This window comes from Bactrocera oleae, chromosome 3 (assembly GCF_042242935.1).
Source record: "Bactrocera oleae isolate idBacOlea1 chromosome 3, idBacOlea1, whole genome shotgun sequence".
NCBI lineage: Eukaryota > Metazoa > Arthropoda > Insecta > Diptera > Tephritidae > Bactrocera > Bactrocera oleae.
In genome coordinates, this window is record NC_091537.1 from 18,098,176 (window position 1) to 18,115,877 (window position 17,702).

Consider the following 17,702-nt stretch of genomic DNA (forward strand, 5'->3'; position numbering starts at 1 on the left):
TAATAGTTTAGCCTTCGTTTGGAATGTTAATGTAAGTTCAGAGAGCATGCATAGAAAACTATTCATAATAGAAGAATAAAGCTGTCACAATATTTTAAAATTATAGCCAATCATTTCGAAACACTCAGTTTTGCCTGATGCAAACTAAAACTGAAAATATATTTCAAGAATTGAAATTTTGGGTTAGATAAAATTTAAATTTTGGAAAAAAAATCGCACAGAAAGTTGTGAGACAAACACGAGTATGTGCGCAGATTAATTTTTTCAAATTTACTATTAAATATTTTACTAATATAAAAACAGAAATGTGAAAAAATACTATTTAGCAATTTTGTAATTAAAAACGCCGAACAATAGGTATGAATTACTGACTATTCCATTTTCCCCACAGGGTCGGTGCATATACATACATTTATGTATATATATCAGCATTTGCATACCGTAGACTAATGTGCTAATGCAAACCACTTAATGCTGCTTGTCAACTATGCTATTTTTAAATTGTCGTAGCTTAATTTGACATACGACACTTGAGCTAACATGCATTCACAAAATTTATATGTCTTTACAGTCAAGTATGCTATTTCAAGTTTAAATATAATTTATAGCATACGATAAATATATAGTGCAATAAACCAAGAAAAATAAATAAAGAAAAAGTAATAAAATATTAACAAATTGTGCAACATTTGTTTTTGAATTTTATTGCTTATTATTTGACAATTAAGAGACTATGACCCTTACGTTAAGTATTTGAAGTCAGTTTATTACCTCGCTATGCAACCCCATATGATAATAGGTTTAGTTCAAGTATGCTAGGTAATTTCAAAACCTTCTCCGATTAGATTGATAGGCCGATTTTTGACTCGAACTGGTCCATTTAAATTATGCGGGTAAACCAAATCAACAAACAATTTTTTCCTAGATTTGTACAATATATTTTATATTGCTTCGATCTTCATATATCAATTAATAGGTATATGTTTAGCAGCTTATATGGTGAATTTAACAACGAGTTTGCTTGAAACTTTTGATTTCCAATGGAATCATAACTTTGGAATCGCTGAAAATGTTGCAGAAGTGTTTTAGGTACTTGCCCATGCGAATCGTCCATCCACCGCTGTTAATGAAACGGTGCTTGAAACATCAGAGCATCTCAACATCTCGTATGGATCGACCGAACACATTCGGGTCAAATTTGGTATAAGTCCAAAAAAAAGTCTTGAACTTTTTAAAAGATACAGAACCTTTTCAAGACGCTTATCACTGGTGATGGTTCATACAAATTCAAAACAATGATTTATTCCATACATAATCCGACCCTATAAATCTCCTTTGTAACAAACCAAAAATTATTAATATACATATATAAAAAAGCAACAAATAACAGTACCATTATATTGTATTGGAAAATATTTCAAAAATATTTACGACACCACACAAGCCGTTCAATAAAATGTCAGCCGTAATGGACAAAGTGTGAAATATTGCGCTTCAAGACAGCTTAACAAAAACAAAATCAAACAGTCGAAGTTTGTTGCAGGTCAAAGCGCAGCGGGAGCGTATAGTCACGTTTCGTACTCCAGTTGGCCCGCGCACAAACTGCTAAAATGAAGAGTGAAATAAGAAAACACTTACTGTTGGACATGCAACTTCTTAAACTGTAGCTTCGTGTAAGCGTTGTATGATCTAAAAGGAAATGGCAGCAAAGTGAAGTTAACCACGAGTGGAATTTTTATAAATTATGGGAGAATTTTTCTTCATTATTTCATTTCCAAATACTCAGTGTAAATGTCCAGAAGTCTTCTCAATTTCTTCAGTAGTAAAAGCTAAAAAAAGTTCATAGTCTCTACAGTACTTTCGGGATCATCTTATCGGATGTTTTCGGAACCATTTGGTTGTGATAAGATCTTGAGACTTTACCGTGAAGAGAAAAATGTAAATTGTTTACGTTTTACTAGTGACCCTGCGAGATTCTACATTATTATTGGTTTTAATGTGGCGAAATAGTTTTACACTTTAGATTATGAGCTGTAAATAATAATTTCAAAGATGATGGCAGAGGTATTAACTATAAACTAATTTCTTTTGAATTTCAACCCAACACATGACATTATTAGAATAGTTACACTTAAGTTATATTTTACCGATCGATCTCGAAAATCTCAATGCAAATCCAAGTATGAAGGGCAGATAATGCACATAAATTCCCTCGTCCCAGGAGTATATATAATGAAATTTATAGATTAGTTTAAAAATGCTTGTAAAGGGCCTCGCCGGCATGAAAGATTTATGGATTCATCGGTTAAAAAGTGACTAATAATTTGGTATATGTGTAAATGTCAATAACTTAAATATGTACCACATAATTAAAGGTATTTTATAGCAAAGAATATGAAACAGGTTTCGGCAGCCCACTTTTTACTACCAAATGGGACATGGGATGTGATTAAGTTAAGAAAACTTAGGCTTTAGCCAAGTATTTCCTATTGATCTAGCTACATATGGATTTTTTACGCTTGGAGACAACGCAGATCATTTATAATTTATTTGTATTCACACCAATAGTATTTTTAGTTAATTTAATTTGAAATTTCCTTCCTTTTAAAGCATGAATGATCGTAAGGTAGAGACCCTGATTTTGTATCTCTGTATCTTTCATGTAACCACCAGATTTTGTTTCGTATCCACCATAAAAGTTATATGGCTCTTTCGTCGATTTTAACCGTCTGACGATTTAAGTATAGCATGTCTAGTGACAAGACTTTTTTCGATTTAAATTAGCACAATATCGGATGAAAACAGGCAACGGTGGATGAAAAGTGGCAACGCTGGAGAGGTATGCTTTCTATAAATGTGTGAAATGCTAAAAGAATTTACTAAAGTTTTTAAGACAACTTTATGGAATGCAGAAAGTATTGTAGTTACTGTTTAGGTCAAGAGTTCACTAGTCCAAAATATTTCTTACAATAACTTGATTTTGATGACAGCTACATATATGTATGCTATAGTAACTCGATCTGAACAATTTCTACGGAGATTGCACCATTGCCTTGGACAATAACCCATACTAACTTGGTTGAAGATATCTTGTCAAATAAAAACCCTTTCCATACAAGCACTTTATTATCATAGTTCAGTTTATATGGCAGATATATGATATAGTGATGCGATATCGGCATTTCTGACATTTCTAATCGACTTAGCTCGTTTGGTTGATCATTTATTATATATACATATTTTACAGCGTCTCCGACTTTACTTGATAGGTGCTACAAACTTCGTGGAAAACTTATAATACCCTGTTCAAATATACATATGTTCATTAGGGTGGGTCAAAACAACTAATGTTTTTTTTCGCTTGGTACTCTGAAAAATTGGTTGATAGACATTTCTAAGAAAGTCTCTCCAAGTATGAACTCTTATTTGTAATGGGAAATTCCTCCGCCTTACAGTTTTCTATTTTTTCGTATTATCAGATAGAAAAGTTGATATCTCGCTTCCAACTACTTGAAAGAATATCTCGTTTCATAGATCTATCTGGTATCTTACGATAAAAGTTTGATTATTTAAGTCAAATTTGTTTGTTTCTCAATGAAAAAAAATTATTTTATATTTACAAAGTACATAGTCTTGTAGAGAATTTATTGCTCTACAAAAATGGTCTCTTTTTTTGGGTTGTTTCCTTGATTGGAATTGATGTTGGACGATGAATATCTCGTTAACGCTTAACTTGGTCGAAAAGTTAAAAAGATCATAATATTATTAGTTAATAATTTTTTTTTAATCGCCGGAACTTGAATCTACAAGGCTTAAGGGCGTAGTCTCCTAACAAAGCCATCAATATGAATGCGAATGCAAAAATTTTTTATATAAATTTTTCTCATTTAATTATGTCCATTTTTAGTATTGGTAATAGATTATTTTCTATTTTTATTGATTACTGCGAAAATGTTTATTTGCGAGCTTAAATTCAATTTCGGACTTATTTCAAGGTGCGCCTATAGCTGAACGCGAGCGCTTCGCCATTTTTAAATTATTATTATTATTATTGTCGATTTTGTTCGCCTTAAATTATGGCTTTTTAATATCACTTTGTTTAGTGGCATGTATTTATTTTATTACAGCAATCAGGCTTGCCCACAATTTAAGTGGTATGAATTTTCTTCGGCAATAAGAAAGAATCGACAGATCTACATGCTAATACATACTTGTATATACATACATATATACTCGTATATTTTGTGTCACAATAGTTATATATATACATATGGTACCGTGTTTAATAGAACCATCACTGCCGCTTCGAAATTGTATTTTTATGAGATTTTCATTTGCATTTGCTGCCAAAATCGAATCGTTGCATCCATAGCGGTACTTTTCCTAGCTTATTTATTGCAGCTGTGCGAAAACACAGCTGATGACAAGCGCTGATAGACGAGCGGGTCGCAGTGCGCTACAAGCACACGCTTGTATGTGGTAGCTTTACAAGCTTGCTGAACATATTCGAACTGTTTGGGTTGTTGCTTTTATTATTGTTTTTCAATAGTAAGTCACATACATATTTTTAGTTATGGGAAAGAGATTACATTGTCTGGGTAGAGATTCTTATTAGCCTTTGGCCGAAGCTTTCGAGTTTTCGTAGTTCAGCTTGGAGGGGGGGTGTACGTACGGCGATGTAGAAATCTGAAAGGTTAAATACGAGCTTGGCTTACACGTTCCAATAAATCAATGGGTCACTTTGAAGGCAATGCAAAAATGTTAATAATTCTATTGTGTCTGTATACTTGCAATTAACTCAACACTTTAAGCTGAAATCTTTGGTTTGCTTGCATAAGAAACTGGAGCACAAAACAGCTGAAAGATTATAAGTTTAATTAAGGTGCAGATATGCTTCTTCTTTCTTTTCTTAGATTGGAATCTTTCCCAAGGAAGAGCATTTACCTAGGCGAAAAACTCCTAAATAAATAAAGCTCTAAATTTTCTGCTAACACGATTAAGGTTCTATCAATATAAACGATGTGCGTGTTAGAGCATCAGTTAATGCATTGAAGTATAAGGATAAAATCTTTTCTTAAACTTCAAAGAATTATTTGCTAATACATTTTCGTTCATAAAATCCTGTTTAGCGGTTCTATTTCAAATTTCCTTCAAAGCTTCAAGTATTTTATTCTACAAATAAAGAAAAAGTAGTTTTACGGAATTTGATCACTTTACCTAATCATCTTAAATTTCATTTTACATACGTGCCAACAACAAGTCTTCATTACTAGCCTTAATATCTAGAAGAAATTGAATGAAGTACTTTTCTCTAGTATTCCGTCAAGATTATGAAGATTAGTGGATTGAATTGGGGTCAAAAAATCTCGACTAGCCGTATTCATTTTTTATAGACAAGTTGTGTGCTTTCTTACCCAATTTTTACCATAGCAGGAGAATCAGTAGAAGATACCAAGAGTACTTTAAGAGGACTTTATAGCAAATGTCAATAACTTTATTGATAATTCTCTTATGAAATATTTTACTAATAATATTCTCATATGTAATATGTATGTAATTTTCTTATGTAATTTCCTTATGGGCTTAGATTTTTGGAAAAACATTCAAAACACAATGTTCCAAAAAATAGTTATTAACTTATTATGCAATTATTTCGGCAATAGGAACTTTTGATCACATCGGCCTAAATTCTGGAATTTTGCATATAGATATATCGAATATTGAACTTTATATGGCAAATAGTTTCGGAGATATAAGCATATTTGTAAGAATTTTTAAGTAAATGTAATCGGCTTCCAAAACCTTAAACGCCTTTTCTCAAAACATTGTTTTCATAGTCGATTAGAAAAATTTCTTTGGAGCCACTCTGAAGTATAAAAAACACAAAAAACAATTTTATTTGGAAAGTCGCCATTTTGTCAAACATCAAAATCATTCTATCGATCACTACCAATATTCATTTATAGCAATAATAAATTTTATGGGTTTTGAATTTGAGTTGATTCTAAAGCAGCAAAATCTTCCTCACCGAAAGGCATCCTTTTCGGAGGCTCTGCAGAAGATCGGCTTCGGGATCAAGAAAATCGCACATTTTTCAAAATGAATCGCTGATTATTAAAGTACATAAAATTCTGTAAATGCCAATTTTTTAACTTTATTTATTAAATTAAAAAAGTTTATTCAAAGTATTGACCATTACTTTTTCCACATTTTGACTAACTTTCTGGCAATTTGTGGATACCACGCCAAATATTTTGAGCAAACCAATCAGACACCCAATTTTCGACTTCTGCGTAAAAATCGAGGTGCTGCTCAGCTAATGCGTGTCCCATCGATGAAAACAAAGGGTAATCGGAAGGGGCCAAGTCTGGTGAATACGGCGGGTGGAGTAGCAGCTCCTGTACTTTGATTGTATTCTCAACAGATTTTGCTTTGTGTGCTGGTGCATTGTCGTGTAACAAAATACTTTGCCGTGTCTTTTGGCCCATTCTGGTCGTTTTTCAATCAATGCATGTTTCAAATTGATCATTTGTTGTCTGTAACGATTAGTATTAACAGTTTCTCCAGGTTTTAGAAGCTCATGATATACCACATCCTTCTGATCCAACCAAGCACAGAGCATTGCCTTCTTACCGAATCGATCTGTTTTTGCACTCGATGTTGATGGTTGTCCCGGATTAACCGATGATTTTCTCCATTTAGGATTCTTAAAATACCATAAATCCATTTTTCGGTTTTCGGTTTTTTTCGGTTTTTCATTTGTCTTTTATTCAATTCCTGTGGCACCAATTTTCCACACTTTTGGATCTTTCAAAAACTTTCAAATAGTCTGAAATTTAATCAAAGTGTTATCTTCATCCAATATAGCTTGCAGTTCGGTGTCTTCGAACTTATCTCTCTACCGTTGAAACCATCTTTTGTATGTTGCTTCTGATAGAGCATGATCACCAAGCATTTGATGTGACTTTGTAGCACTTTTCTTCAAATGGAAACAAAAAATGAATGCTTTCCGCAAATCATCACTTTCCATTTTCAACACAATGAAAAAATGTGATGTTGTTTGTTCAATGGCTGTAAGGCTATTGAATATGTTTGACAGATGTCATGCCAACCAAACAGAAAAAAATTAAGGCTCGTTCACAACAAATGTTCCCTACCAACACATTTGTATCTTAGCGCTCACTATATATCGGTACACCTAGTGTATTCAGGTCAACTGTTATCAGACCCCTTCTTAATTGTCAGACATACAACGATTTAAAAGTTCCAGCTTCTTAATGCTAAAGCATCGTTATTATCGTTTTTAGTTTGTTGAGGTTGAATAGTGAAGAGTGTAATCTACAGTCCTCAAATGAGATTTCAAATCTATTGTCTTCACAAAGCGATTTTTGCTATCTTAGAATCAAAAAGAAAGGAACTGTTATCAGTCCTGAAAATTTCGAGTTGAAAGAACTTGTCTGTTTCGATCTTGTTTTTTCCACGCTCATTACTAAAATTCGAGTGTCAAATATTTTAGGAAATATATTGTTTGGTTATTATTTATAAGCACATTTTATATTGGCAGAATTCTTCCACTCTCAACTCGTAGCCTCCAAAATGTTGTGATGGGACGTTTAGAGCTCAACTAAACGTCTTAAATTTTCAATTAAAAATTAATTTCAAAACATTGGCTAGAAATAAAAGTGAATGTAGAAACAGATTTGGAGAACATTGACCACTTCACCAGCAATTAGTAAAGTTTAAGAGCTGGGCAACAGTTCGCGCCTCCTCTGCCTCTCCCCAAATTAAAGTAAACTACGGTAAACTGACCTGCACCAAGCGACAAAGCGTTAAAATTGGTCAATTCGAGCAGTAGCGCTTAGAAAAATTAACAACTCATAACAACAACACCACAGCAACAACACTAAAAACTATAAACACTAACAATAACAAATGCCATACTCGTACAATTTCAATTACAATTTGTGAACAACAATAAAAATAAAGCAGAAGTAAATAAGAGTAAAATTAAATTAAAGACAAAAACAATAAAAGTGAAGGCGCATGCGCACAAAACAGTAATTGCGCGCAATTGTTTTAGATATTTGTTGTATTAAGAAGGTCTATTTGAGTTTGCGACTTGACTTGAACGCGATTCTCGCTCATGCTCGGCAAACATAGCGGCTGCTCAGTGAGCCCGCTGCGGCTGTTTTGGTAATTGCGACATTACCAAAGCGGCAATATCGTGCACATGACCGGCTTGTTGCTGTTTGCGCGCAGCAAGCGAATGCCTACAAATACGAGGGTGGTTCAATGATGACTTATCGCAAGAGAATTTCACTGTCGTGTAGTACTTTTAGTGATTCGATAACTGATTTTAGAATGAAAACACCGCAGTGAAATGTAGGAACGTTCACATGTTGCATACGGTATCTCTTTTCCTTCTATATCGACTATTTGGTTTAATGAGTTTCAATGAGGTACTCCGCAAACGGTTATCACGGGGGATAACATCACAAAAGTGCATGATCTCGCAGTTATCAGGCCGTTAATTGAACGTAAACATTCACGTGTGACATATACTTCGTGCAATATTGAGCATGAGAAAGCTGCCGGCGCGTCGGGTACCGTGTTTGTTCTCTCCAGATAACAAGCGCAGCTGTGAGAGCAATCCGAAGCAGTTTGTGTGTTGTCTCGTGATCGTCGACAGAAGCAAACAACAGAACAGTAGGAACTGTAGACTGATCTACATCGGCTACTCGTAAAGGCAAGCTGTATCGAATTATTGGACTGATTAGACGTCGAATTGTAGAACATTCCCGGGCAGAAATTTAATTCAAGTCGGAAGATTATCACCGCCAATATTTTAAAGTCCTCTAGAAAACGCATATTTCACATGGGTTAACCAGTTGGAGTTAAAGAAGCCTATGTTGAGAAAGAAATAGCCATTTTTCCAACATTTTCGTTTTTCTTTTGTAAACTAAATGTGTTTTGAACCACCATCGTACACGAGCTACTCATACTGCAACGAAAGTTTAGTGCGGCGAAATAGCAACTTTGCGACCCACACGGTCGGCATGTGTGACCCCGACTAGACGGGCGTAAAAGTTCATAATAAGGCTACCAATTGACTGTTTACCTGCTGTGTGGCAGTGGAGCTGGGGGGTCGGCAAAACCAAAGAGGCGAAGGCATGAGCATGTGTTTCTGCATAGAGCGGCAAAGAGGTGTAACGACTATTGAACACAGCGGCGCAGAAGCAACCGTTCAAAATTGTATTTACCACAAAGCTCCACAGCGCTCCCTGCTTGACTACCTGCCACGCTTAGCATTAGCTGTTGCTACTGCTTGGTGTCTACGTACGAAATTGGCTGTGGCTAATTACATGCTCGCTCTTGCGGTTCGCGTCCGTGTGGATTTGGTATTTTCTAGCCGCTACAATTTTTGTCAGTTCTCCTTGTGGTTCCTTCCGTTTTGGTTTTTTAGCGTTTGGTGCTGTCAGCTGTTGTTACACTTTTGTTGTTTTTGCTAATGAAGTGTTTCGGTTAATTGGCTAGCTCGGTTCTCACTCATTCATTGATACCGCGCATGCTTTTATTGATTTTTTCTTTCGCCGAATCATTTAGTTTGTACCACCAAATGTGGGTGATACCTTTATTTTCGGTATCCACTGTCGGCCAATTTAATTTGGAAAAAATGTATATGCCTTTTTCGAATTATTATTAAATTGGTATTGGTTCGCATAGTTGTTGCCAACATATGTAGAGTTGACACCTGTTGTTGATAGCATGAGCATTGGACATGAATATATACATACATATGTTATGAAGAACTATATTGTTTCGATTTATTTTCCTTGAAAACGTGACTTTGGCGATTTTGGCCATTCAGCTTCCGTACACTTCTGTTCGACATACCCATATAACACTCTCGCGTGTCTGCAGCAAATTATTAAACAATTTATTTGAACAGCATGCAAATATGGTGTTGCAGATTAATATGTATATGATTTTGTCGGTGTTTTATTGAAAAAAAAATGTTTGTGCAAAAGTATGCTGAGACTGAAAGACTTGTGTGTGATGAACTTGTTTTGCTGGCTAACCAGAAGTGGTGGTGACTTACAGGAGGTGTCAAGACTGTCTTCTTTTAATACTAGAATAATAAGAAAGACTTGATGATAGCAGTTAAAGGTATTTGACATTATTTAGCAACACTTCTCCGATTCTGATAATAAAAAATTCAATAAGCTTCCGAAAAATGTGGCAAAATCTAACATCCAAACGAGCAATGTATTGAGATTAGAGGTAGAAAAAATAAATAGGATTATTCCAGACGTGCTTACGTAAAAATAAACCTCAAATTTTTTGGACATGATGATTGATGATGATTAGATGTGTTAAATAGAGAGACCAATAGCAATCATGATTCACCATGTTCAATGTAATAAAAGCGGTGCTTATTTTGGTATTAGAGTTCATAGTACAATAGTAATAATTTGGGTTTTCGAAATTAGACTTGCTAAAAATACAATTTTGAACTGATCTTTTCAAAATCACGAGACTTGGAACGGGTCGCAGATGTTATTTCTTCTTGCAGTTTATTACCGGATAGTTTGACTTCTTATGAGCTTGAAAAGCTTTAATCAACGGTAAGAATCTGCGCTGTAGCAGTATCATCCTTACCCGCTTTAAGTCGCAAGATTATCTTTGAAAGTCTTTAGATCTCTTACTTATGGATAGCCCAGCGAAACCAATCTACTCAGCATGATTGTTATGAGCTCAAGATGCTTTGTTGAACAATGAGGGTTTATATCTGGTTTTAGAAGTTTTTGTTACCACAAAGAACTTGTCTATGTCTAACCAAGTCTGGTTTCGCGTTAACACCTAAGATACACTAACTTAACTTAACCTAAGCAGGATAGTTGAAAGTTAAAGCCTTCTCGGCCAGTCTAATTCCATAACCGCTTTTATTTTAGACCTAAGGCTTCCTGAAAACTCAAATAAAAAACTGCTGTAAGGTCTTCGGATCTTTTCATTTCATGTCTGCAGGAGTTGCTTATATTAAGATGAGATTTACAGTTATCCTTACAAGTCTTTGAGATATTAATTGAGAAAACCTGTCACATTCTAGTTCACAAAGCATTTTGGCTCGAAGAGATTTTCGGAAATTTTCCTTTTCCAATATCATATGATTTTTCGAACTTTTGTTTCGAACTCCGAAAACTGACTTGGCTTCCAGAATAGAGTTGATTTAATTAACGAACTGTTAAGACTAGAGGCTCCAAACACTTTCACGTTATAGCATATAGTTTATACAATATTATTAGGGTTTTTCTTATATATTGAGTGAGAATATGGTGAAATCATGTTTCAAAAATAAATAAAAATATTTTGGTGGTCCAGTGTTAACCGCAAATTTTTATTGAAATATAAACCACATTGTAAATTTTTAATTTTTTTTTACGTTTTATTCTTTTTCTATGTAAATATATTTTTATGTATGAATAGCATGCATTTTAGTACTAACATTAATATAATATATGATATATATATATATATATGTATATATATAATTTGTATAATTAGAGTAAATTTATTATATTTGTATAAATGTATGTATGTAAATGGAATTGTATAATGACTGCAATTGCTGCGTAGGCAATAAGTAAATAGATGAGTTAATTATGAAATATACATTACAAATTAGGTTTAATAATAAAAGGAAATATGTGTTAGGGTTGTTCTTATTTTTTTAGGCTGAAATTTTTATTTATTCTGCTTTATTTTATTTAAAGTTTTTTTTAAGAGAGTTTTCAATATCAATTTGATAAATTTTTCAAAACATAATTATATACAAATGTAAAAACAGTGCACCCTAATGCAGAAAGAAAATAAAATTTGCGAAATCGCTGGTAAATTTGACCTAATTTTAAATTTAGTTATATTATAACTTCATTATTATAATTAAAATTAGTTATGCGGTATTTAGATTAAACACTTTACAGGTTATTAAATATCATAGACAAAGCTTTGAAAAATTCTCAAATTTAATTGAAAGTATTTAGTGGTTTAAAATACAGAAAATCCATATAGCGAATTTCACATGAACTAGATTTTTTTTTTTTTATATTTAATTTTCACCAATTAAAATTTAAAAATGTTTTCAAACTCAAATTATATTATTCTGGTATTTTTGTATTCATGAAAATATAACTTGAAAATTATGATTACAATAATATAACCCAACACCAAAGATGGGTTAGTAGCCTTTAATGATTGATAAAGCTTAAAATTTTATTGAAATATTTCAAAAATGATTTTAAATCAACACCAAAATCCCAGAATTTCCAAAAGTAATATAAAATATTTCTAAAGAAATATTTATTGAAAGCATAGCCTCAGAGTAATGAGCTTTGGTTTTCGGTTTTTCAATGTTTTTATTAAAGTTAATATAATGTAAATTCTAGAAATGTTTTTAATAACGATTTTAAACCAACACCAAAGCCCAAAACTCCTAAAAGTATTATAAATCATTTTCTTTGAAATTTTATTGCGATTGAAATTTTATTAATAGTCTCGGGATGCCGAACTTTACTCTACCGATTTCTCGTTGCTTGTATTTCAGACAAAGTACAGGTCAATTTTCAGAATATTTTTAAAGCGAAGTAATGAATAAATGAAATTAAAAGATAAAGATTTATATTATTATATAGAATTTGAAGGCAATTTCGAATAAATTTACTGTTGATATAGAAAAAAGTTTACTTGATATCAATTTCGGGACTGCATAGAAAAAATTCTAAATCAATTTTGGATGAATTCTTTTGTTGAACAAACGATAAAATGACATTGCGCACCAATCCCAAAATTTCGGGATTGCATAAAAAAACTCCCGAATTCACGAAAATCGTATTTATATGAAATTAAACTTTTTAATTTTACGGGTTTGTTTTCGAAGTATTATTTGAAAGCAATTTTAACAATTTTGGAACAATATTTTATTGAATAAATAGAAGAATTCCATTGCGCACAAATCCCGAAATTTCGGGATTGCATAAAAAAAACTCCCGAAATCGCAAAACTCTTATTTATAATAAATTTGACAAATTTTCGAAATTTAATGATTAAAAGAATATTTTTGAAAACTTTGAACTTCCGCTTCTGAGCATCAGACAACAAAAAATTTATATCATAACAGTAATTGTCGCTTTTAGATTTTATTTAGTTTAGAAAATGGGAAAATAGGAAAATAACAGCATTTTGTGTACACGTAGGAAGTACTAGTTTTTTATATTTTTATATGTCTGTATAGACTGTTTAGATATACTTAGCTAGGCCAGCGTTTTAGAAACCAGTTTAGTAATAGTTTAACTTTTTCTTTTTTACTTAACATTTCAATATGCAATAGTATAAAGCATTTCCCTTTGCAAGATCACATTCTTTACTCTGTAAAGGCCAATTGTAGAAGAAAGTGTTTTTATATTCTTACGTTCTTAAGTTTTAACATCGATTAGATCTTTACACTTTTTTTTTTACTTTTTTACATTAATTAATATGTATATGTTTTTGTTTTTGTATATGTTTGTGTAGTGGAAGTGTTTCGTTAACGTTTTCAAGTGAAATGCGTGACAGGAAACTCATTTTTGTCCTCCTCATCGCTGACGTACATACGGGTTAAGTCCGAGGCAACAGATGCACAGTCGCTGCTGTAATGAGAAAAATAAATTTTGGATCATTAAATTAAAATTTTTGAAGGTTAGGTTTTGGAAAATATAAGTTCTTTGTGTGTTTGAGGTGCACAAGTCTGGTGTAAAGTTTTGGAACAATTGCAGTTGGTTGGGTAGTAATGGAAAATATTTTCTTGAAATGATCAAATATTTTTCTCGGAAAATCACTACTCCTGAAAACAGCGATCTGAAGTATAAAAACTTGATTTATTTAATCAAGAGCAGCATGGTTATAAAATGAGCTGAGAACGTATAAATTCTTCGAAGGATCTCCGGAGTAAAGGCTCAGTATCATAACATTACTTCCTCAATTGGTATGGGTTCTAGAGTCATATTCAATAAGTTTCGAAGTGAAATTAGAAAAAAGAGAATATTTAATATTTGTTGGTGTAATTTCTTTCGACGTCTAATCCTGGGCGAATATAAATCGAGGTTAATTTTGATTATTCACCGAAGCTTCGAGTTAATATCAACATCACTAACTAACTATATATAGTACATACTTTATAAGGTACTCCGACGTTTCCTGGGATTTGGGTGTTACAAGCATCGGGGCAAACTTAATATACCCCGTTTAGAGTATAAATTTAAAGGACCTTCAAATGAATGCATTGGTACCTAAATTTAACTAACTATCGAAAGTTTTACTAACATAATCTTTAGGGTCTAACATAGTCCATACTACAAACTACCGTTTGCTCACTCCACTTCGAAATTACAATACTTTACCACTAGTTCAGTGCCACAACGTGGGTGGCTAATGTAAAACCTATAATTTGCCGCATTGCTAATCTGCTTCCATAGTTTACTAAATATCGCAATTAAAACACTTGTAAGCAATAAATATTTATAAGTAATCAGTGAAAAATTACGCGTTTATGCGAGTAAAAAGTCAGACAACATTCACAAAGTCCGCAATGGCGCCATTCACACAAGCGGTAAAAGAATTTGTAACGAAATTGAAAATCTATACCAATAAAACCATAAAAATTCCTCTAACGCATTCTGCACTCACACAGCCGTCAGCTTAGTACCTTTTTAAATAAGTACACGTGTATGTTTGCATTACATAGTAATTCCACTTATGCACTTATAAGAATTAAGATACTCAAATGGTAGTTGTTCTACAAGCAGCCAAACGAAAAGCAACGAATAATAAGCGAGAGCTTGTCGGCAATTAGACAAAAATGGCAAGAAACTAAGCCAAACCTCCTTACTAGTTTTCTTTGTTCGTTGAAGTGTGGACCTAGTCAATATAGTAAATGGTAAAACAATTGCAAGCAGCAATGCACAAATATGGCAACAAACATATAGAACTATTAACCAATATGGAGTTAAATATATGAACGTGCGATTATGAATCTAAGTTATACGAGGGCGATTTGAGAAATCGGTGAATTTTTAAGTCAGAGATTTTTCTTCGCTTTTAAGTAGTACACTCCGATTGGTGCTAATTTTTGTTGTGAACTTGTAAAAAATGACACAACAGACCGCTCGCAGAATCGGAATGAACTTAGATTTCTACTTGATCAAGAACTGTCAACTCGTCATTATTTAGTAAAATTAAATTTTTAAGAGGGCCTGTAGCTGCTATAGTATTCATTAAAGATAGACCATATATCTATTTTCCAACATTTTTTTTTTTGAAAATTTGTTAATTTGAGGGAGTTAAATTGGCTTCTCTATAGGTTGAATCTGCTTCGAAAACTCAGAGATGGGATTTACAGCCGTCATGTTCTCTTTTTACTAAAACAGAATTTTGTACCATAGAAGTGTCTTGAATTATTTGTAAAAGCGCTCTCCACTAGCCGAGAGATAATGAGGTATTTAGAAGCCTAAGAAATGCTTGATATGAACCACCCTTCACAGTCCTAAACTCTCTAATATCAGAGCTTATCAGGTAACTGAAATCTCCTTGTAGGGAACATTTTGAATAACTATGAGAACAGGCTGTCTTCTCTCGAGCAACTTCTAAAATTATAGAAACCGCAGCTGAAAGTTAAAAATAGATATGTGATCCAAAAATATCTCACAAAGGTCCTCAAAGGTCAAATTCGATATCCTTAGAGAGTAACTTTAACTCACCGAAATATATAAATAAAAATAGAATTCTAGTAAAGTACATGGTATGTGTTTTAGGCATTGCATCACAACCCTATTTCTCTAAGTGTATCTATGTTTATTGTGTTGTGTTTATAAAAAATTAAAAGTTAGATTTATCCAACCACACTCATATGTATCTCAAATAAAATAACCCAAATAAAATAGTCAAGTTGATACGACTTTCATACCTTCATTTTTCACCTGATTTTTGCGCTTCACTAGCTGCAAGTCTAGTTCACTAGTCTCAAGTAACAACAGCAAATTATACAACAATAATAAAAAATGTTCGAACTCAGTGCCGCTAGAAATAGAAGTACATAAGTCGAAATAGTTATGTTTCTATACAGTCATGTCTGGGTTAACATTTAAGGTAAGCTCATGAAACATTCCACCCATTTTAGTGCGATTGGAGCAAAATGCCCGCAATGTAACATTGATTGCGTGAAAATGTTGAATATTTATTTGTGAAATGCTGCGGAATTATGAGCGAATATATTTTGCTGCATTTTGAACGCATGCGAGGCCTAAAGCGGCGAACGCGAACAGCTTGAAATTAGCGAATGACACGCATTGCATTCGAGGCTTTTATATGTGTAAATATGTACAATATTTATGTACTTATTTGAGAATAGTTGTTGTGTGATTGAGAAATTGACCGTTTGTTATTGCACTTTGGTGGAAAATAGGCGCAGAAAGCACGAAAGCATTTGTAGGTACAAATCGGTTAGGCGTATGACTATAACCAGGATTATTTGATAGACATGTGCATATACTAGGGTGGAGCGAAAAAAAATTTTTTTTTGCTTACCCTGAGGGTAAAATTTGTAGATTATAAAACAGGAAAATTTTTGGAAAAAAACCTTTTTTTAACATCTAGACGTGGCCATTCACTTTTAAACTAAAGTTTCGAGTTAAAATTTTTATTTCGTAAAAATTTTTTGATTTCTCCAAAAAGTTTCTTTTTTTATAATCTAAAAATTTGACAAATTTGTTTTTCGCTCCACCCTAATATATACAGTTATAAATATATTCAAAAAATTTAAGCATGTACATATCTTAGTCACAGTAAGAAGTTTAAAACTAATGCTATTCCCAAAAATGTTTTCTAAAGATATTAAGAACGCGCTATTTTGGACCAGGTCTATATTTTTATTATTATTTGCTAAGGAATAGTTCGAAAACCAGGCGATCTTACAGTCAACTAGTATCTAACAGCAATCGGACTTTGGCTGACATCTGAGAGCAGTTCTGTTTTAATTAAGCTTCTCACGCATATAACGTAACCTTTTGGAACCATTTAAAAACTCGAACTATTTATTTGTAAAGTAGCATCATATTTGAAAAGAGACTCACATAAAATCATCTCTAAAGTTTCTAAAGATTTTTTTTTCTGGAATATGGTAGAACATCCACATAGAATTGGAAAGTATATCGATAAAATACTAGTAATATTCGGAATACCTAGTGGAGTCAACTATCTGCTCTACATCATTTCCTTAAAGTAGAGAAGGCCTCCCTTCCTCTAGTTGATGCTACATTGGTATGGCATCGTATTGAAGGCTTTCAGAGCTGGTTAGTCACCATCGAAAGTTGTGATTTCATTTTATGTCATCGTTAAGTTCCAATTACTAATTAATAATCCATACATTTGCTGGACATATTTTCATAGTTTATATAGGTAGTTATTTAATGGTTCAGAGTTTCCTAGAGAAATAGCTGTCTAATCAGTTGTCAAAATAAAAATAAAACTATGTATTTGGCTTTTATCTCCAGCTAACTTTGGATAATTAGTTCTAACAACAAGTCCAACAACTTTTGGTGCACGAATCACTCAAGAAGTGGGTATTTTATTTAACTCCACTAGACTACTACTTTTTAGAATTATATCAAGTAAAT

General features: G+C 32.9%; 1 protein-coding gene across 1 annotated transcript in view; it reads right to left on the minus strand.

The window, feature by feature from the left end:
* Window positions 1-13,177: 13,177 nt before the first annotated feature.
* The window catches only part of tim (timeless), a 39,774-nt gene continuing 35,249 nt past the window's right edge, over window positions 13,178-17,702 (minus strand). The window contains exon 18 of the mRNA XM_036366837.2: window positions 13,178-13,682. Coding sequence (XP_036222730.2) covers window positions 13,589-13,682 — 94 coding nt within the window. The 3' untranslated portion in view covers window positions 13,178-13,588. The remainder of the gene's footprint in view (window positions 13,683-17,702) is intronic.